The following is a 23,529-nucleotide window of genomic DNA, read 5'->3' on the forward strand; positions in this document are numbered from 1 at the left end:
ACCAATATTTCACACAGTTTATTAACTATGTTTATATAATATGGATGATAAATTTAAACTTAGCGTTTTCTTCTTGTGATATTTACATAAGGAAAATTTTATATCAAAAATCAAGTATCATCCATTATTCTTTCATTATTTTTTACGAAGATATACATATATATGTTTCAAGAATATGTGCATGTGCGCTCCGCTTTGCATGTCGCGTATACTTTTGATCGATGAGAATCCCCAGATTGCACGCGTATTGATAATCTATCGATACGCCCCTGTTCGCGAATTTTCCAACGCAAGAAGATCGTAGGAAAAAGCGCCTGTTTTTTTTTTTTCTCTTTTCTCTTTCTTTCGCATCTCTTTCTTTGCCTGTTCGCGCGACGAGGCGAGGACGATAGGCGACGCGTGCCAAATCATGCGAGTGGAATCGGAGAAATTTAAAAAATATTCTAAATTTAATTACTCTGTCCGTGTCGGACGACCCTCGGTCTTTCGAAATCGTGCGGCCTGCCAATGCTCGTGTTGAAAAATAGCCGATCGGCGAACCGAAGCGTGAATTGAAGACTCATGCTTTTGGAACATTTAAGCTCGCGCAGATTATTAGAAAGAATAAAGAGAGAGAGAGAGAGAGAGAGAGAGAGAGAAGATAATTATAAATAAATAAATTATGAAATTTCTAATTTCACATCGATAATCAAATCCGATACTTTTTTTTGCGAATTTCATAAAACATCCTCAAATTCTCATTTACTGTTAAATTCATTGTGGTCTAATTTCAAAATGGAACTTATATATATATATATATATATTGTTGAAAATTTTGTTTTCTTGTTAAAAAATATGCCGGTAAAAATTTCTGTGTTAAATATTTAATACATTTATGTGTTAATTTAATATATTGCTGTTGTGTCGATTGAACTGAAATGTTAAATTATTAAAACTACTGATAAAAGTGTAACAATAACACACAATGCATATTTTTAATTTTACACGATAGATATTCCGTATTATTAGCGACAGGATTTATTTGTCAAAATAATGTTGATTTTATTCTACATAAGGAGTAAGAGCGACAGACTGTCAATAATATTTTTTCAATTTAATATTATTATTAAAAATATATCGAATTTACATAAAATTCATTTCAAATTCTTATAAAGTTTGCGTTCATTTTGTATTGAAATATTAACGCGGTGTCACCGCTTAACATATCCATATTTAATATGTCAAATTAACAAAAAGATTTGCGTGGTCCACTTGGGACATGCGATATATGTTAAATTTATTGGATTGGAAAGAAAGTGATATCATATTCTTAATAGATGATTTTAATGTATTTTATTAGAAACACAAAAGGTAAAAGTAAAGAAATAACAACGATGTTACTTCTCTTCGCAACCCAAATTTAAGCCAAATATTTCAACCGTGTATATATACAGGGTGTCCCCAATTTAAATGGCAAAACTTCAAGAGCGTGTCGGGGACCGAAAAACTAAGACAAAAAGTCCTTTAGACGTTTGCTCGTTTTTGCTCCATTTTAGAGAAAATCGCAAAAATTCAATCTCTCATTGTCAGTTGCTCTCTTGAGTCGATCGGTACCGAATAAACTTTCCGCTTCAAGGTTCCTTACATATGTAAACACTTGATGTTATCCTTTACGGTGCCGATCGATTCAAGAGAGCGATTAAGAGACCGAATCATAGACGCAGGGCACCAAATATCACTAGAACAATGTCCAGCTACAATTAATAAAGGTCGGTGTTAGATGTAATGCTCGCATTGCTGCAGGAGGGCAACATTTTGAACAATATCTGCATTAAATAGACGATAACACGAATAAATAAGTAAAAAAACGAAAACTTGTTTTGTTTCTTTTTTTGCGATTTTCTCGAAAATGAAGCAAAAACGAGCAAACCTCTAAAGGACTTTCTGTCTTAGCTCTTTGGTCCCCTACGCGCTCCTGAAGTTTTGCCATTCAAATTGGGGACAACCTGTATATATAAAGAGCCGCGAGCGAGATTGGCGAATGCCAATTGACGTTTCGCGAGAGAATAAAATGCGAGAGGAGAATCTTGCAATTGTTCGTAAACGGATCCCAGACGTGGACGCAAAATAACGGCGAGGTTAATAGTAGCCCGCGCTCGTTATACGCTCGTCGTCTAACCGCCTTGTTAAGCTCTAACAGTCGCTACAATCGCGCCGCCGAGAATATTCAAAGTTATTGATATACGCGATCTCGTAAATCACGGAATACTCTGTGAAACTTTTCGAAATGCCCTCCGTACTCTCACGGATGAGAGAAAAATCGACGCGCAGACTCGGAGGCATCGAGGACGGCTCTCGCAAATACGCGCGCTTGGCGCGAGTTCGTATACATACACGATGAGCGAGCTCGTTGCGCGCTCGGTTTGTCGTAAATTTCCGTTAACGAGCCGCTCGTTCAACGAGCCCGTGCACGCGCCTTTCTCATGGCGCGAGCCTGGAACGGGGAAAAAAGAATTCCTCCACCCCGCGGGAGAAATATGAAACTGAGAGAGAACCCGGCTGTCTCTCGCGCCCATAATTCCCCTCCCCCTCTCCCCCTCCCCCCCGCGCTCGCGGAATTGTTTATTGGCGGGCCATTATTAACGCGGACAGATAACCGACCACTGGTTGCCACCGATGATCGTCGCCGCTTCAAATTCGAGACAGATGAAGACGGATGAACGCGCGCGCGTTTTGCCAATCGCGGACCGAACGAAGCCGAACGAAGCGAGCGAAAGGAGGACTTAATTCTCTTGGGAAGCTAACACACGAAACGATTAACGCTAATCTGGTCTTACGCAGCCGCGGGTACTAAAAGATTATACGACCAACGGGCGAGACAAATATACAAGGGACATTTTTACATTGATCATTAACACGTCCCGACGTGAACATTATTAATCTGACAGTCGTAAATAAAAATGTCGGTTAGACAGAAGCGGGCGAAGAGACGATAGCCTGCGATCATCGGTCGAGAGTCGTCGCGATCAGGCCGAGCTTAATAATATATTTCTAATGATAATACCGATAATTTTGTTCAACGAAGAACGCTCGTCTCGATTGTACGTCATAATTTAGTCTCGGCTGCGTTGACGTTTTTACGATTATCGATTACTGCGACAAATCGCTTCCCTTTCATCTTATTTAACCACCAATAAGGGTAATCGATTCCCGATATTTCATCACGGCCTCTACTCTATCGACAGCATTTCCCCGATGAAGAGCCCCTTTATTTCTTCATCGTCACCGCGTTACACACACTCACACACACCCACCCCCCGCTCCCTCCCCCTTCTCGCGCCGGAAAAATCGCCGAATGAAGATCTGTCGCGCGAGCGAGGGAGAGCCTCTTTCTCTCTCGATCACGGGAATCGAATTTCTTGTTTTGACAGCGGATCGCCGATCCGTGGCGAGTTGTGTTTGGTAGGGCTTGCCGAAAAGTTTTCAAAGGTCGAACAAAGAGGAGCGAGAGAGAGGATCGCGAGGAACGAGTCGGCGCGGTTTCCCCCCTACCCCCTCCCCCTCTCTTCCTTTCCGGCTATTTGAATTTGTAGAAAGGGTTCGATTCTGTTTATTTTTCGGGGGCCACGGAGGGAGAAATTGTGCGCGCGCGCGCGCGTACATACACGTGCAATGCGTGCGAGGGGGATAGATTGCGCGCGCTTATATATATCGGGCCTAAAATGTTAAAACGCACACGGAGAGTTTTCCCCCTCGTAAAAACTTTGCGCTTCCTACGTAAGTGCGTTTAGTGTAAAACCGGCGGGGGGGTCGGGAGAAAAAGAGAGAGAGAGAGAGAGAGATGGGAATTATGCGCATGCGAAGAGAGAAGGGATACAAAGTGCCGAGTACAACGTAATTCGAATCGCATCTTTATTCCCGATAACAAGAGACAATAGCATTATTAAAAATCATCCATCTATGCGTGTAAGGTGTCTACGTATAAAGCTTTGCGTACGTGCGATCGGAGAATTGAACGCTACGCCGTGAGAAAAATTCCTTGTAACGGGGGGATCTTATACATTATTTCAAGATAATCACGAAAATAAAATTTGTTACATTATACGCGCGAGTAGAGCGAGGATTTTATTTAAACCCCGGGCATTAAAAACTTGTGCCCGAAATATTTTGCACGGCTACGCGTCGTCCCCTTGTTAAATTTAACACGCCCGTTATAAGTAAGGGCGCAGAGGGTTCGCGGCGTTCTAAAAAGGAAGGGGTTGCACGAGGGGCCAAGGAGAAAGGGGGAAAGGAGAGTAAGAGGGTGTATTAAGTAGTACGCGTGTAATACTGCCCCGAAAAAATCTATACGCGACGGCGTCCGGCGGGACGAGGGCGAGCCCGGATTAAAGAAAGAGAGACCGGTGAACCCCCTCTTTCATCCCCCCTTCTCTCCTCCTCAACCCCCCCTCCCCTCCCCCCGCCCCGCCCCCTTCTTCGTTCATTTACTATGGGTAAAGCGATACCGGTGCCGCGATATTAACAAACGTGCCCTCGTATAAGGAAAAACGAAAGCAAGGCCAACGCGTGTCTCAATCCAACGATGTTTAATACGAGGGGCACCGACACGAAAGCCCCCTTAGATCCTAGATGAAAAGATCCTCAAGCTCCTCTCGCATGTTCCTTCCCGATTTCGAAATAACGCTATCATCGTGATGAATAATAATGCGGCGTCGCAAGGATTTGCAAGGGAATAAAATTGTCGCTTGTATGATAAATCCCCCCCCCCTGAGATGGCGTATCGTCACGTCAATGGACATGCATCTGCCCCAGCATCTGTTTAACGCTTGACAGGAAAAACACATACTCGCGTACACGTTTCTTAAAGCCGTTACACGTTGCGATCGCCGACTTGCGTAAGACGGCCAACTGCGCTGCTGACGTTGATTGGATGAGAGAAAAGGAATCTGTCAGAAATCTATTGTCAAATATTTCCAGGAGTTTACGAGTAGCTATAATATATATAGCACTTTAACTCTCTATCTCTTTCTATATATATATATATTTTATGCCTATCGTAAAATTTAAATGAAAGTTGAATCGAAAGATGATATACATACATCCCCGAGAGAACACGACGATAGTGTTTTCCTCGGGAGTGGAAGGGATTGGAAACGAGACGAATCAATCGATGAGCTTAACGAACAGCTGCGAAGATTATTTCGCGCAAATATATATGGAAGAATCGAACGAGGTAGAACCAGAATGATTCGGCGCCGACGTCGAGTCCGTCCCGTATATCATTCCCTTCTCCGGTTCTCATCTCCCCCGGTAAAGAGGGCGCACTAATTATAATGAACCCGTTCACCACGAATGGGAGAACGGCCATAACGACGTTTATTCTCGTCCCGAATGATTCTACGCGTCGGACAATAAGAAGATGGATAGACCGAAGAAGAAGAAAGGCCAACGGGAAAGGTGCTAAACGGATGACGGCGATCTCTTCGTGACGCCGATTATTCTAGAAATGTATTTTGAATTAAATCTCTGTCATGTCAGATAACAATAATAGATCGATTATAATCCTCGCGATGACTTACTGGAAAATTTGGCTTAAATTTAATATATATTTCCCTTCTCCCCCGTCCCCCCCGGCCCCTACATCTCAAATGGTTCACGCAAATTTTTGTTAATTATATATATATATATTTTTTTTTTTTTTTTGTTTAATGTGTCGAATAATGCGACACTAATACTATTGTTAATATTTTAATACAAAATGTATGTTTTATTATAAATTTCAACAGATCCTATCGTTAATAATACGCGAAACATATCTATTGTGTAAAATTGAAAAATATGTGCAAATTGTGTCATTTTTATAATTTTTAAAAATTGTTTTAACAATTCAACATTTGTGAATACGATTGAACGCAACAGCAATATGTTAAATTAACACGAAAATTTTAGCATATTTTTTTTATCGAGAAAACACAAATTTTTCAAGAATATAACGTACGAAAGATGGAAATTTGTTTGACATGTTGAATTCTATCGCTAAAAGATTCGCAAGACGGACCATATCTTTGTTAGCCATTCGTGCGGTTAAAGAAAAAGGTTGAAAAAAGCAGATCTTCTTTTTTTGATGGTATTACGACATGCATTCGTCGTCTGTGCAATTCGTGTAATAATAGTTTAATCTCAATATTCGAAGATTATTACTCCGCGGGAAGAAGAAAAAAAAGGGGAGAAAAAAAACGTCGGAGATATAATCAAAGGGATAAAGAAGAGCGACAAGAAAGGATGAATCATGCATGCAAATGGAAAATGCTAAACGGATAGTGGCGGCAATGGGACGAGCTGAAGAGAATAGCGACCGTAACGTAATTTTGACAGAAATAACATCGTCGCGCGAGCGTTCGCTGAGAGACAATAAGTTCGCGACACTCTTGCGGATCTTAGAATAGTTTAGCGTCGGCCGCTCTCTTCCCGTCTCTTTCCATTCACTTTCTCCTCTTTTCTCTCCCCTTTTCTCTACCCTCGTCCTACCCCTCACGTTCCCCTCGTCACCCACACGTTCCCCTGTAGTCTCCCTTTGTACGAGTCCCCGCTGACGCTGGCGCCTATATACTCCTAACATACATTCGAACGAACGCTAGAAATCCATCATTTACGACGGGGTTGACTTTTATTCATAAAAATGATCGATATCGGTGATATATACACATATGGTTGGTTGTTTATTATAGAGCTATGTATGTCAAAACTTATTTTGATAACAGGCGTTAAATATTATATATGATGTATTTTAAATTTTACTGCAAAAAAATCAAATGTTTATATCGGCCGTTATTTCAAATATATATTTTGTTTAAAACGGGTGACTTATGGCAATTGTCGCCTATTGGAAACTCTCAATAAGGACGAGAAATTTGGCCTGTTAAGTTCGCTCGCCATGTGGCACAAGTACTCGGAATATCGAGTACCCTAACGTTGATTCGGGCTTATTAAATGGCATCTGGTCGGCGGTTCCCGTTCGCGAAGCCATTTTTCCGGAAACAATGTCGTTACGAGGACCATCGAGAAAGGGTTGCGAACGAGCCTCGATTCGGCGAGAGGGACCGGGGAAGGGGCGGGGGGGGGGGGGGTGCGGCGGAAGGAGGAAAGTGCGCACGGAGGAGACGGGGCACGCCCGGTAGTAGTACTTCCCGTGCGCCTGTGTATTTCTTTTTTCTTTTTCTTTTTCTTTTTCTTTTTCTTTTTTTCGTCGGTATTTAGAGCCTCTCGAGAAGAAAAAGCGTTTAATGGGGGATCGTCGCGGCTAAGACGACGAATCGGCGAGCGCAGCGGGCACTCCACGCATTATCCAAACATGCAGTTTCGTAGGTTACGTTAACCCCCCCCCCCCGTGCGCGTGTGCGCGTAAGCGCACGTGTAAGTACGTATGAAGCGCGCGCGCGCGCGCGAGAGAGAGAGAGAGAGAGAGAGAGAGAGAGAGAGAGAGAGACAGCGAGACTGGTACACGTGAGCGCGCGATGGAGACAGCAGCCGTTTTCGGCACACGGTGTATACCTTCGTGGCGTGTACCATATAAAGGGTTATTCGCTTGGCCCACGGATTAAATGATAAAAAAAGGAGAGCCCCGACGACCCTGAAATACGGGGTCTTTTCAGGTTCGGGTCTTTTTGAAAATTTTAAATTCCCTCCCCCTCTCTCCCGCGCCCCTCTCGGATTGTCGTTCGTGTGGCTTCCATCTCTCAGCGATTCGCACCCCACTCCCCTCCGAGCAGCTCTAAGAATTGACATACACAACATGTGAAAAGGTTCCGAGAGCTCTCTCAAAGCCGCTGTGGATGCGAAGGGAGAGGGGGAATCTCGGTTGTCGCGTCGTCCTCGGAGTTTCACATATTTTTTCAGATTTGCTCTTTCAAAGTCTCGTTACGTCGCCTCGTTGTATCTCCTCCACTCGGTGCCATCGATAACCGCGCGTGGGTGGTATAACCCTTTTTATGCAAAGGGAAACCTTAGATCATCTTGCATTTTTTTTTTTTTTTTTTTTTTTTGCGACGCCATAATCGGAATAATGTGACGGAAGAAATTTGTAGAAAATTTAACTTTTTTCCTACGAGAATCACGCCAACTTGAAGCACTCTTACTTTTCAATTAACGCGTTACATTAAAATTAATTAACGGAGCAAATTGTTCTACTCCGCTCGGTGAGATCTATCGCTTTAATTTGTACGCGATAACGTCAATCATCCCGCATAATTAATTCGCGTCTGTATCTATTCGCTCGCGAGCTGTTTAATATTTATCTCCGATTAATACGTACGTTACGACGCGTACGTAGACCTTGGCCCGATGGAGAGGAGCACTTCTCGATTGCTGCCTGCGCTTGAAGCTTCGACCCGGTAAATGCGACGACGACGACGACGGCACGATCTGGCGGATTATGAATTTGTGCAAACAATAATTTCTCGCGGCGGGAAAGCCAAAGGTGACCCTAACGAACGGCCGCGCGAGAGATCGGCGGTGGCACGCAGCTGCGTTGCGTAATTACACTGCCAAAGGATAAATTAATCGGCCGTAATGCCGACGTTGCGTTATGCAACGGCGCGTAACCGGCGGCGTATCCGGCGACACGGACGCGTTTCATTATTATTAAATTCGCCGAAGTTTTTGCCGTTCGATTTCGTCGAGGGAAACGATCCGAATATTCGAATATATATATGGGAACTCTCGGTAAAAGTAATTCGAGGAGGTCCTCCGTCTATCCAAAGATACCGCGGGAGAATAATGTTCGCCGAATTCCCTTTTCCCTTTCTTTCTCTCTCTTTCTCCGTCTTCCTTCTCTTCTCTCCCTCTTTCTCCCCGGAACGAAAACCCTTTCTCTCTCTCTTTTTTTTTTTTTTTTCCGTACGCGCATACGCAGAAACGCGCACGGGCGACCGATGTACGACGCGTTTCCTTCGCTCCTGACGGCACGTATACCACCGCGAAGAGCGGGGAATCCCTCGCCCCGCGCGCGGGACCCCTTCGCAAGAAATATTCGACAATTTTTAAACTCGTTCCCGAACGCACGGGCATTCAAACGTGCGCGCACGTGAACACTTCCGAGAATCGACCTCGTCCTGGTAGAAGTGCACCGAACGGCTATGGGATAAATGCCTATGGGATTGGAAGACTCCCAGGATCCCGAGAAGATGCGATTTATTACCGTTCCGTAATCGATTTCGCAATGTTCGATAAATTAACCTAACGTAATGTATATAAAAATTGCATTTCCTGTGCATTTCGAGTACAAAGACGGATAGATCTCGATGGATCACAGAGATCTATCCGTAGAAGATATGGGAACGAATTAGAGGGGCCAATATTCGATCGGGGGCCTCAACTCTATCGTCCTTCATTCGCCGATGTCTAAAATTACCGTACAATTATTTATATCATATTTCGTGCTATTTAATTGTCGATATCAAAGTATCGACTTTTGCGTTCGCGGAAAATAAAATTTAAACTCTTTCCCTCCCCCCCCCCCCGGCAAAAGAGAGAAATGCAAATTCATCGGTTTAAGAGAGACAGCTTTAATTGTAAAATTATTCGTTTAGGCGGAATAAAAGGAGAAGGGTACAGTTTATTTTCGTCTCTCTCTTTTTCTTTTTCTCGTGCCCGCATTAGATCACCTCGGGAGATAATTATCCATCCTGAGCGACGATTGATCAACCGAATTGCGTCTCGCGCTCAATATTTTCTTGCGCGCCGCGGCCGTTTCAAGCGGCCTTTAAAGGTGGGTATACACTTAGCGAACGAACTTTATTTATCATTCAGCAGATATATACGCCAAAGCGAATGCGAACGGAACGTTCGATTCGCATTCGGCTCGATTCCCTCATGAAGCGGTACATCAAAGACAATTCGTGCGAGAAAAACGTTCGAAACGTCTCGCATTCGCTGTTCGTTCGCTAAGTGTATACCCACCTTTAGGAGCGCTATGAACGAACGAACGAGCCACGAGTCGAGGTAAACGCTTACGCGTCCTCGCCTCCTCGCCCGCGGCCACGCCGCGCTTTTTTTGCATACGCGTATTGCGATCGGCCCGATAGTTTTTTTTTTACGCCGACCATTCTTTCCCCTCCCGCGCTCTCTCTTTTTTTTTTATTTTTTTTTATTCGCCCTCTCTCTTATCTCGCGGCACGGACAACCAGTTTTCGGTCGCGGGCGCGGGAGAGTGCCGTAGGTCGACGAACGACGGTGCGTTCATAATTCTCGGTATATATATCAGAAGTCATTCCGATGTACGCGTGTCTCTCCTCTGGCGGATGTGAATGCGAACCCGGAGTATTGTCCGGGACATCAGAGCGAGATTCGGAAGACGCGGTCGGTAAAAGTGAAACGATGGAACGCTGCCCGTGAAGAGACGCGTACCAGCGAAGAATAACGTACCAGCGATCGACTGGATTGTCCAGTTTGCTGTATCCTCTATCGCAGCCTACTGTAATCCATCGAGATTTATCGAGCTTTGAATTTGAAATGCAAGACGTGTCGAATTAAAATTGTATATCAACACGTATATATTTATTTATTATAAATTAAATTAAATAGAAAATTTTGCTGCTCTTTTCATTCATCTTATTTTTTTAAAGACAAAACAATTCTATAAGAAAATATATTATTTCGTACATACATTGACATTAAAAGTTGATTTAATTTGACAGATAAAATTTTCTTTTTATTTTGTTACAGCTGTAATCCATATTAAGATCGTGTTTCGAATTTCAAATGCAACACGCAACGTATAAACTTTTTTTTAACATTTCGCAAATATGTTAATAGCAGTATTTCAATTAAAAATTATGTCACATATATAGATATATTTATTTATTATAATTTCGAAAAAAAAATAAAAAATTTTGTCATGTATTTGTTATATTCAATTATGTTGTTTTCTTTTTAATACACAAAACAACTCTATAAGAAAATATATTATTTTGCACGTACATTGATTTAGTTTGATAAATAAAATTTTCTTTTCGCTTTTGTTACAGTTTTGCTGAGGCAGAGTATGTCACCGGTAGCGGATTCTCTGATGAGCGGTGCCAAGACATCGGTCTCCCAACCGACCATCGATTACTCTCGATATGTGAAGAGATACATATCCGGTCAGGAATGCGGCAGTACATATTGCAAGGAATTGGGTTGTAGGGAGCACTTTCATTGTCTGGACTGCAGCGGTCGAGTATTCGTCAAGAAGGAGGAAATGATCAGGCACTTCAAGTGGCACAAGAAGAGGGACGAATCCCTGCAGCATGGCTTCATGAGATACTCGCCGACCGACGATTGCTCGGAGAAGCATCCCGGCCGAGCCTGCCCGCATAACAGGAAGCAAACCCATTATCACTGCATCCACGAGAATTGCGACAAGGTATACATATCGACGTCGGATGTGCAGATGCACGCGAATTATCATCGCAAAGACTCGGCCATCATACAAGAGGGCTTTCAGCGATTTCGGGCCACCGAGAATTGTGCGACCGAGTATTGTCAGTTCGCCGGTCAACGGACCACGCACTTTCACTGTCGGCGGTCGGGATGTCGATACACGTTCAAAAATAAGGCCGATATAGGTGAGAAAGACGGCGATTGATGTTCGCATGATTAATGTAGACTTTGCGTTCTAAGTCGAAGCTATTGTCCATCAAAAACTTTTGTTTAACGCACGTTGAACGTTTCAAAATCGACATTTTTATTCGGAAGAACGATTTACATTACAATAAATTTTTACCTAACATATCTCGTTACATTATTCTCCTTTCAGGTCTGCACGATTTGATCGACAAGTTTCCATTATTTATTTTTCTTTTTTTTAGATAAGCACAAGTCTTACCACATCAAAGACGAACAGTTATCACGCGACGGTTTCAAGAAGTTCATGAAATCGGAGGCCTGTCCCTTCGAACAGTGCCGATTCTCGCGGGTTTGCAATCATATTCATTGCATACGGCCGCACTGCAGCTACGTCCTGCACTCTTCCGGTCAGCTGTTCTCGCACAAGCGGAAACACGAGCGTCACGAGTCGGAACTGGCTTATCGGAAGTACAAGCAAGTCAGCGCGGTGGGTGGTGTTCGTCCACCGGGATCATGGGCGCCGGACGAACTGAGCACTCAAAGCTTGTCGTTAAGTCTGAATGGCGAGAGCTCTAATGAGGGCAGGGGCTCACCATCGTACTATTCCTTGGACGATTCCTTTCAAAGCGGGAGTGACCTTGCTATAGATCTCACTGCTCCTACGACTATCATTACAAGCAGCGGAAGTTCCGTCAATCTCGAGCAGCAGCAGCAGCAGCAGCATCAGCAGCAACATCAACAACTCACCGCTACCGAATTGGCTTATCTGATACCGGCCACTGCGGAATGCGCTTGTAACGCCGCTAGGGAGCATCATCATTGCGGATTAGACCGCTGCGGGGCGGCCTTGAAGGATCCTCGCGAGGTCAGGGAGCATCTGAAGGAACACGAGACCCAGGAACGTATAACGGATGCTTTCTTCGAGGAAGGCGGCTGCGACGACAATTGTCCGTACGCGGACAAGGAGAAGCATTATCATTGCAATTGGGAAAATTGCCGGGAGGTAATACTCTCCACTGACAAACCGTTCCGCAGATTGCAACATTATAAAATTCATGAGTACAGCCGGCAATTAAATCTCTCCTGTTCCTCGCACGCCCTCTCCTCTGACGTCACGTTGACCCATCTGACGAACATCGACGCGATGTTTAGGCGGAAACGTGGTAGACCGCCTAAGAATCGAGTGATCGAAATCTGGTCGGGCGGCGATCCCGCCACCCACACACACGACTCGCCCCAAGCAATCTTTACGAGTTTCAAGCTGCCTAAACCGCAAACTCCTAATTTAATATCGAATACGTTGCTGGAGGATCGAGAGGGTAGCGTATCGCCTTCGAATAGTTTGGGCGAGCCCGAAGGATTCGCCACCTACAATCCGGAGGGATGCCCGGACATATCCTGCATCCTTAGATCGATCAGGCATCATCATTGCTCGCAACCACGATGCCATTTCTTTACCGATCGACCGGATCAATTGCTCATGCATAGCAAGGACTTTCACGACAACGTCGACATACCGCCGGGCTTCGCTTTCTACGACAAGATGGTCGATTGTCGACTCGTTGGCTGCCATAGTAATCGCATTAATCGGCACTTTCATTGTACCAGACCGAATTGCGGATATTCGTTCGTCAGGTACTCGACGATGGCGTTACACGAGAAGCAACACTCCAATCACGCCGAATCGTGCGGCCAGGAATTGAGCAATCAGGAATGTCAAACACAATCCCAGTTGTTGGTCCAGGAAACGAAACCTAGGATCCAGGTGAAGAATCCTGCCGATCTGATCGAAAAACCCGATGAGAGCTTGATGACGGGCGATCCGGAGAGCAGATCGATGATCGAGGATAAAGAATCCGAGCTTGCGAGTCCCGATGGCTGCAAAACTACCGGTAAGTATAAAAAGAAGGGCCATGAAACGGTACCGATTCCGATATTGATCTATAAACAAGTTTCGTTTGGTAGTGACTTTTTTCGAAAGAACACGACAGAAACTTTTCTGCTATTTGAGTACATATGCATGCTCTTCTGCACGTAATCGCGCGCACAAAAATTTATACGTTGTCACATCTTGCATTTGTTGTTGAAGTAGAACACTCTTGCCTACTCCTTCATTGTTTGTTTTGTCTCACGAGACTGTTTGTTTTATCGTTTCATTCTCTCTCGATGTATATATACTTGCACATACACGGTGGTTGTATAGCGGGCGGTAATATTTGAAGTGTTGGTTGTTTGGTTGATTGTTGCTAGTGGTGAGGGCGGCTGGCACCTATTATCCGGTCAGCGGACCACCGAGCGAACCCGCACTTCCGGGCGTCGTGCTATCCATGCGACCCTCCGTGCACCAAGGTTCGTCCCTCTTTTGTATCAAGTTTTTGCGCTTTTGTGAGAGTGTTCTCGTATCGGTAAATTAGTTTTTTTCCTCATCGCTATCTCTCGCGCTCTCGAGGATCCGATTCGATCTCACGGATAAATCTTGAACGTTGTAGAACCGCCAGTCATGCCATCTATGAGCTCCACCTCGCCGCACACTCTTTATGGGCCAGAGCAGAGCTGCAGCAGACCGTTTTGCAAACTGAAACGCAAGAATCATTATCACTGCAACGCGTGCAATCAGGCCTTCTCCGAGCTGGATCGCTTGGTCGCGCATATAGCGAAGCACTCGACTGGCGCGATTCTCAGCCAGCAGCAACATGATATGGTTAGCCCGTCGCCTAATCAGCTGCAACACGATTACATGGCGCAGCTGTCGCAGAAGCATGACTTTATGTCGTCGAACGCTCAAATGGCTCAAAACATTCAGAACTTTCAAAACCAGATGCAACGGCAGATGCAGCAGACTCTCAATCAACAGTCTCAACCGAAGGACATCAAGCTGGAGAAACCAAGATGCAGCACCGATATCGGTGTGCAAAATGTTCCAAGCGTTAAGCGGGAGCCACCCGAGATCGCTGGCAGAGACGAGGGCAACAATCCCGCCACGATTGATAGCCACGAGAATGGTCAATTGCAGCCGCAACTGCCGATTCCACCTACCAATATGCAACAGCCCGCGGTGCCGACGAGTTTCGAGCTCGATCTTAGCCATGGTTTTCATTTCTCTAGCTCAGCCGTGATGGCCGCTATGAACCAACAGATCGCCTTGATGAATCAGGCTCTACCGCCGTTTTTGCAGCACGGTGGAATGTACGCGGGCGGACCCGGACTGATGTTCGCGCCTGGGTTGCCGCCGGCAAACTTTCTTCCACCCACGAGAGACGAGAATCCGCTGGCTTCGCTAGCAGCCAATCTTAATCTGAATAAGAGATCTCTGTCACCGCCAGATGCCAATTCGCCGGAAGCCAAGAAGCAAAGACTTCATCATTCGATGCGTATGCTGAAGGACGAGCCTGTGCCGGAAGGATACGTCAGGTTAGTATTACGATGCATTCCTCAATGAATAGCCTGAGATTTAATTGAATTTTCTTTGTTGTTACAGATTCAGATTCAACGAAGACTGCAGGTACCCTCATTGCGGTTACAGAGAGCATCAGACACATTTTCACTGCATGCGTCAAGACTGCGGCTACTCATTCTGCGACAAAACTCGCTTCGTGCAGCATACTGCGAGGCACGAGCGACTGGATACCTTGATGGGCGGTGATTTCCAGCAGTACCGGGCCAACGTGCCCTGCGGTAGAGCTCAGTGCGCATACACGTCGTCCCTTGGTTCGATGCAAAACAAGGCATCGCACTTTCATTGTCTCAAGTGCGACTTCGTTTGCACGGACACGAACAAGGTGGTCGCCCATCGACGGCAGCATGCCAAACTGGACAGCATCGCTGCGGCGGGTTTTCAAAAGTTCACACCCAGTCAGCCCTGCGGGGCCGTGCAGTGTCAGCACTCCGGCAAGCAGACCCATTATCATTGCTTGCAGTGCCAATATGCGGTGTTAGGTTTGGCGCAGATGTCGGCGCACAAGTACCGACACATGGACACTTAACGATCTCTCCCGTAAAGGTCCTGCGCGCGGCAGGATGCTCGAATAAAGCATTATCTTGGTCCCAGTAGACATTCCTTAGAGAATGGCGCGGCCATCTTCCCCTGATTAGGCGGAAAAAAAAATTAAGCGGAATTAGGTAGGGGGCTAGTCAACGACTTCGTTTCAACTCGATGCCCACCGTCGATAATTATTTCGCGAGAGAGAGAGAGAGAGAGAAAGTCGCGGAGAGTCCGCGGAATTCCGGACAAGTTAAAAAGACAAATTCCTAGTCCCTATAGACATTCCCCGAACGATCACTCGAGCGCCTCGGTCCTTTACGCTCGGGCAATGTTCCTGGTAATACGAATGGTCAGTGGTAACCGGTAGGGGGCTAGTCAATAACATTTATTTTCTGAATGCATACTGATACGTTCAAAATCTTCAAATCACACAACGTCCGATATCTGAGATAGTAAACGTTGGGGCGATTTGATCTTACTTTGAGTCTGAGCAGTGACGTGGACCGATGATGAAAAATCGGGAAACGATCATCCAACAGTCTTCTCAGCCTCTAGGAACCCTTCCATGAATATGAACGAGACGGAATATTGATACGCGGAAAATTCATAATCGAGAGAGTTGCAAGATTTATATAGTCGAATCTCACAGAATATAGAATTATTTCGGGTCCATGACTTTTTTGTGGAAACAAAAGCGAAGAACGTGAGAAAGTGGCGTAGCACCTAAGACAATAATACGAAGACAAGCCTATAACGTAGCTTTAGCATGAAAAAGACAAATTATAATATTTAATAGAAAAAAAAGACACACACACACACACACACAAGAAACCTTGTACGTTTTTCCCTTCGTTAGTATCATCTTGTGTACCCTCCGTGTGAATAGTCTTTATGTCTTTATTATCTAGATTATAGAATAGCTTGACACATTGCATCCATAAAGGCGGGAAATGAAATAATAATAGAAAACGCGATAATAATAGCGACGCGATAATCCGATCGAGATGCGTTGCGAGAACAGTGGGGATCAAATGCATCTTTCACTTTGGCACTGAGAATGAAGAAGCTGAGGGGAGGATAATACTTTCTTATCGTCTAGACTGCAGAGTTTAAAAACGCCTTTGTAGCGTTTTGTCGGCGCTATTAGCGTCCCTATTACACAATTGATACGTGAAAAAATTCAATAATAGCTATATATATTTCTGTGATGTCGAATACTTTTTTAAATCTTTTTATATTCACGATGAAAGAGAGAGAGAGAGAGAGAATTTCTGGAACAGTTGTATAAGTTTTTGTGCCACGGTGGTTGTCAATTATTTATTTAATTTTAATCGCTATAATTGAAAGTGTGTGTTGACTGTGCAGTTGACGATAATTTACGACGTTTTAACATTCAACATTCAAAACATGATGAAATAAAAAACAAAATAATGCACGTATTTTCGGGCTGGCTTACGTTCAGGAGGGTACGCGATGAATATTTACGAGCAGTATTGATAAATTGAGAGTTTAATTAAAAAGACTGTGAGTCGAGATACAAGAGTGGAAAATAGAATGAGACAGAGCGACGGTCGTTGAACGATCAAATAAAAAAAAAATAAATAAATAAATAAAAAAAACCGAGAGTCAAAAGATTGAAGACAAAAGTTATGTATGTACGCGAGAGAGAAAAAAGTATATTTAAAATATATTCTAAAAAAAAGGGTCGCTAATGACATGTATAATGCAAAGCTGTTTAATTTATGTGTGTATAGTGTATATGTATATATTGCGAAATTGGTACGAGTCGTTGGAGGGGGAACAGATTCTTCTCGCGCTTCTATTTCTAAAGCACGCTCAACGATGGTACAATTCTGTCCATTTTCATTTGATGTGAAATTTATTCTTCCACGTTTTATTCTCGCCGCGTTTTACTCTCTGTCGCGTTTTGGCCTTCTCCCATTTTTAAATGCAATAGAGAAGAAAAAGATGAAATCGTAATGAGATATTAACTGAATTTAGCTTCCATTTTCAAAACGAGATGTATTCGGTCTACTTTCACATGTAACGTCGGGGGGAGATAATAATGCCGGATGAACGCGATAAGGAGTATCCGGAGAGTTTAATACGTATGTTCTAAACGTACGTATGTTATAGAGACGAGTAGAGTTATACACACACACACACACACATACATATATACATATATTTTCTCGGCAAATAATTAAACGTAGTACAATTGCTCGGCGAGAGACGCGCTAGGGTGCCTTTAGGATTTTTTCCAAACTTTTGTAGGACCGTGCCTTAGCGATTTAACATACAACAGACACGCAAAATGTTATTTGTCCAATATGGAAAAAAAAAAGACGAACTGAATCGAATCACCCCGTTAGATCTATATCTTAAACTTGTAGCTATGATCGAATTTCCGAGCAGTATGTCGAATTTTATCGCAGTTGCAACTGATCGTGTTTAGAAAGATAGATTGATCGAAGACTGAATCTCCTAATTTAAAAAAAGTAAAGATAACATTAAAGGTAACAATTTCCTGCCCGATCATCTCGAATCCGGTGATAACATATGGTTCCTGGATGAAAAACTTTTATGGACTTACTCTTAATCAACTGAACGGAAAACGATCGTAGATTTAGCCATTGGAAGACGTTAGTGCCTTAAAAATTCGTCAACTAGATAAAGCACCGCAAAATATAGTCGCCGATATTTAGAGATGATTGTTTTAATCTTTTTAAGATCTTTTTTTTTTTTTTACGAAACATACCACACGACTTGTTTTTTTTTAGAAGGAATTATTTAACTTGTACAATTTATCGTTGTCGCGAAAACTTTCCTTGGTTCTTCATACATAAAAATAGATTATAGAGAATATGCACGATAGTTGGAAAAAAAATTTTTTTAGAATTGTCATCAATGAGAAAAGCTGTTGATGTCGAGCCAGTTTTTATTTTGTGAGCACTGTAATTAACATGTTTTTTTAGCAAAAAGTTTCGCGCAAACACGTCGCATTGTTGTATCGAGTAGCGAAAATATTTATCCCATCGCGAAGAAACTTCTGGCAATTTATAATGTCATCATAACGCCGAGTATGTCTGCTTCCAATTAAGAGATATCGCCATAATTTTTTGTCTCTTCTTCGTCGTATTGGATGATAATAATTGTCGGTCCATGTTCTAATTTATGCCGTAGACATTGGTCGACCATGAATTCAAAATCACGAAAAGATATCGTTTCCACAAACATATGCGTTTTTACTGTATAAAGTTCACATTCCTCCCTTCCCCCCCCCCCGCCCCTCCTCTTCCTCCTCCTCCTCCTCCCATCCTGACAAAGATGTGAATAATTTCTTAAACAGAGAAAAAAATATATCTTACAGAAGATATTACATATCGAAAGTATCATAATGAAGAATCGTGCTTCGTCGTCGAAAATGTGTTCTGCCTCAGCAGAAAAGTATCAATTGTGTAGCGGCAATAACTGCGAAGTAAACAATTATATAAGACGCTATGTATAAAAATGAATATTATGATGAGTATATAATGATGAGAAAATTGTTTATCTTAATTGGACACATTTCATCCATATGATCCATTGTCATAAGAGGGGGGGGGGGGGGGAAACATCGGCGAAATTTTTTTTTTAAGCAATAATAGAAGCGACGAAAATTTAATAAAAATTTTTTTAAAATTTTAATTTTGTGAAAGCGAATCATATATACTTGATCGTGACAATTTTTCATTTTACGGTACCAATAAATACAGCCAAGCAAGAGGGATGGTTGTAGGAGGACCGATGATTATGTTTAATTCGATCGGCCGGGCAGATCCTTTGGAAGCGAACTGGAAGGATGGACTCGATATCCTAAAGCGTGTTGCACATTATACGTGACGTCACGTCAAATATATATTCTTATATATGCATTTTAAATGGAATAATATAAATTAACCGTTATACGGATCGCCGTCGACATTTAAAATCCATATAAGAATATTTGACGTTAACGATGACGTTCGTAATGTAAATCACGCTGATAATTTTCCTTAAATATTACAATAGTTTTCTTTAAATATTACAATAGTAGCATTCTATAGCAAGGAGTCGATAGTCATCGATTCTGTCCATGTCGACGGTGCGTCATTCACTTACGGTGCATTTTGATGAAAAATTGCGAAGGAGAGAGTTCATCGCTCTCTCGTCGTATCGCGTATCGTATCGGCGATGTAACGCGATATCGAGGCAAATATCAAGAGGAAAACGTGGAAAGACGAAGGTATCGTTCGCATCGGGAACGTGGAGAGGCTATAGAGTCCAGCCATTAAAAGAGTGCCATAAAACTATAAAAGTCGAGTGCTAAAAGAAAAAAAAGTCCAACTACAGTTTTACTATGTTAAGTCGAGAGAGAGAGAGAGAGAGAGAGAGACAATTGCACGGGACTATATGAAAGAGTGGGCATATATGTGGTCGATAGATAAATCTGTATAATATTTATTTAGCGTTTAGAGTCGACGAATGTGCGTGAGGAAAAGGGAAGCGAACAAGAAAGAAACGAAAGAGCATGATCGAACGAGAATGAGAAAGTTCATCTACTTTTGAAATGTAACTGCGAGAAATCGGATTTTGATTGAATGACAAAGAGAGAGAGAGAGAGAGAGAGAAAGTTATTAACAACGAGATTTGTACGGTGGCTGCCTTATAAATATATCTCGCGAGAACCTCCTTTCCCTCTCCTTATTATATATAATATATATAATTTTTATATGTGAGGATTATTATATATATTATTATATAATATGAAATATATATATACGTGGTTATATCGTCCAAAAATGACGACGGAAGCAAAACGAGAGTGAAGCGAACGAGTCGTATACCAGTAGAGCGTATTATTATTTGAAGAAGCTAGAGAGATTCTATCGCGTATATGGTCGTTAGTGGTAAAATAGCTGCTGTAAGAAACTAAGAAAAAAAGAAACTATTATATAATATTATCTATTATTATTAGATTATATAATAATAATTATATTATTATTAACGTTTAATTTTGTTCGCGTCAGGCCCGCCTTGCTGCCTTCAAACCTACAAGGCGAGCGTGCGGGCATTACACTGTGTATTATTCGCTATTTTATTATTATTATTATTATTATTATTATTATTTTTATTATTATTATTTGAAGGTTTGCCCATCAGGTCCGCCTTGTAGCTTGTGAATCTACAAGACGGACGTGTGGGCGTTATTATGATTATTATTATTATTATTATATTAATGATTATGGAACCACATTTTATGTAGCTGTGATTTTGCTTTCAAGAAGTAAAAATATTTATAGCAACGGAAATGAGAGATATATACCTTTGTTTCCGATCAGACACTTCCTTTTTAATTCGCACTCTTCTATCGCATCGCGTTATTTTATCTGCAAGATAAACAGAGAGCTATGAATTAGTATGATAAAAAGATCTGCATCAAAAATCGATCGTCTAACAAATCGACGGTTCTTATTCAGTATTTTTGCGAGGTAACAAGAATCTTATTTCACTGTCATATTGATACAAACGTTGTATATTTGAACGCATGAAAATTCACCTGTCCTTATAGAGAACGCTCGATGGAGCGAAGATATTAATCGCATACCTGTATGATAAATACTGATAAGATTTATTATACAGGTTGCTCCGAAATTAAATGTCAAAATTTTGGGAACGTGTGGAGATCGATAAACTAGAAAAATTAAATCTTTAGATATTTGACCATTTTTGTTTCGTTTTGAAGAAAATTGCGAAAAAAAGACAAAAGAGTTTTTACCAAAAACAACTTAAAACAGCATTAATATTATTAAGTTTATTGAAAAGTACCGTGAGATAAAGATTGTAGAACATGGTATTAAGGAAAGAGAATGAATTAAAATTCTCTCGAAGTAAATAATAAGGATCGTAAATAAATACGAGACAACGCGACACTGTACGTTATTGTATCTCGTTTCCTTTAGTTTATATTCCTACTGTCATTAAGGAAGTGACAACATGAATAAATAAATGTAAATAAATAAATAAACTGAAACGAAGAAAAATAAAAACTTTTAAATTTTACTTTACTTATTTATTTATACTTATTTATTCATATTGTCACTTCCTTAATGGAATGTAGATATAAACTAAAGTAAACAGGATACAATAATTTTGCGTTGTCGTGTATTTATTTACAATCCTCTAATTTTACTTCGAGAGGATTTTAATTCACTCTCTTTTCTTAATTGCTCTACGACTTCTATCTCATGGTACTTTTCGATAAACTTAATAATTTAATGTTGTTTGGTAAAAATTTATTTATTTTTTATTTTGTGATTTTCTTCAAAACGAAGCAAAAATTGACAATCTCTGAAGGACTTTTTTTCTTAGTTCATCAATCTCTCACACGCTCCAAGTTTTGACATTTAATTTTGAGACACTCTGTATTTTGTATAAAAATCACATTCCCGAAAATTTATATATCACGATAAAAATATCGTGTGAATACAGCGATCGGAAGAAGTAAATATCGGACAGCCTCGATGAAATTTCAAATGATAGTTGATATTCTCAACGACTGTTGAATTCATCAAAATACGATGCGTAATAAAATGTTTAAAGATTTGAGATAAATTCTGATGATTGTACGTCGATATTATAATCGGTTTCGCAAAATAGAAAGCTAAAAGATCAAGGCTGAAAGTAAAATCAAATAATAACATCAAGATTTATACTTATATATGTGAAACAGGTTTCTCACTTCTCGTGCTATTTACAATTTAAATAAATAAATTTTTAAATTTTTTAGAGAATTAAAAAAATTAAATGAATAAAATAAATTATCATAAGCTTATATTTCGAAGGCATAAAAACACAAGCTTATGATAATGTATTATACACTTAATTTTTTTAATCATCTAATAAATTTTCTAAATGCACAAGAGTCCTAGTCACTATTTTGAATGAGAAATGAAGCGATTTTCCAGATTAAACTTTAGATAATCGGGAGTCTGGATTAAATTCTAGATAATCAATGTAACTTCGCACTTGGCGCAACAAAGTAAGCTAAACTTGTTTTTCAATTTTCCAATTATGTTCGTGCGCAATTTTCCAATTATGTTCAATGCGCTTTTCATGGATAAGTATTCTGCTGTTATACCGACTATTGAAGTAAATTAAACATGCTACAAAGCTCGAGAAACGAGCAACGATAAAATAATTATAATGAAGGGAAGAGAGATGCAGTAGATAAAAACAGATGGATTTACTGACGGACACTCGCCATTAATTCAGGATTAACTTTTCGGTTCACGAATATAACGATCTTCGTATTCTTTCCCCATCGCATGACATAATAGATCGTAATTTATTCATTGTCAGACTTTTACGTCAAACAAACGTGTATTATACAATATATCAACGAGCGGGCAATACATTGTGGCAAGACCTCGAATTAAATATCACTTCGCATTGCGATGGATTTAGTTTTGCGAAACGTCAAGATGGACATGTGTAGCTCGCGTGTCTCGCACTTGTCAGATATATTACGTGTTACAAGCCAAAAATTAATAAATTTTACTATCATGAAATATAATACTACTACGAATGGAAAATAATAATGGAAATTACATTATCCATTTTTTATAATAGTCTAAAAATTGAAAGAAGAATTTTAAAAAAGATCGAATAATGCCATCATAATTATTTTTCTCGCAATATTGAGCGGAATAAAGTAAAGTTTAATTCTTTGGCATTAATATAAACAAAACTAGTAATGCACGCTGCGACTTGCAATGCCATAAAATGGAAAAATTTTATTTATCTATTTATTTAATTTTCGCATATGTCGCAATTAGATATATTATGTGTAACGAGCCAAAAATTAATAAATTTTACATCGAAATATAATACTACTATAAATGAAAAACAATAATAGAAATTTCATTATCCATTTTTTATAACAA

At 41.2% G+C, this 23,529-nt stretch overlaps 1 protein-coding gene across 4 annotated transcripts in view; it reads left to right on the forward strand.

Moving 5' to 3' along the window:
• LOC138942404 (zinc finger protein castor homolog 1) overlaps positions 1-19,167 on the forward strand; it is a 174,561-nt gene extending 155,394 nt beyond the window's left edge. For 3 of the 4 annotated variants that reach the window (XM_070312617.1, XM_070312618.1, XM_070312615.1), the window contains 5 exons: positions 11,004-11,582; positions 11,826-13,475; positions 13,834-13,932; positions 14,073-14,994; positions 15,062-19,167. In XM_070312617.1, coding sequence (XP_070168718.1) covers positions 11,004-11,582; positions 11,826-13,475; positions 13,834-13,932; positions 14,073-14,994; positions 15,062-15,566 — 3,755 coding nt within the window. In that variant the 3' untranslated portion in view covers positions 15,567-19,167. The remainder of the gene's footprint in view (positions 1-11,003; positions 11,583-11,825; positions 13,476-13,833; positions 13,933-14,072; positions 14,995-15,061) is intronic. The other variant, XM_070312619.1, reaches the window with a different exon arrangement.
• The last annotated feature ends 4,362 nt before the right edge of the window (positions 19,168-23,529 follow it).

This window comes from Polyergus mexicanus, unplaced genomic scaffold (assembly GCF_030449975.1).
Source record: "Polyergus mexicanus isolate NDT 795.1 unplaced genomic scaffold, iyPolMexi1.0 SCAF_22, whole genome shotgun sequence".
NCBI lineage: Eukaryota > Metazoa > Arthropoda > Insecta > Hymenoptera > Formicidae > Polyergus > Polyergus mexicanus.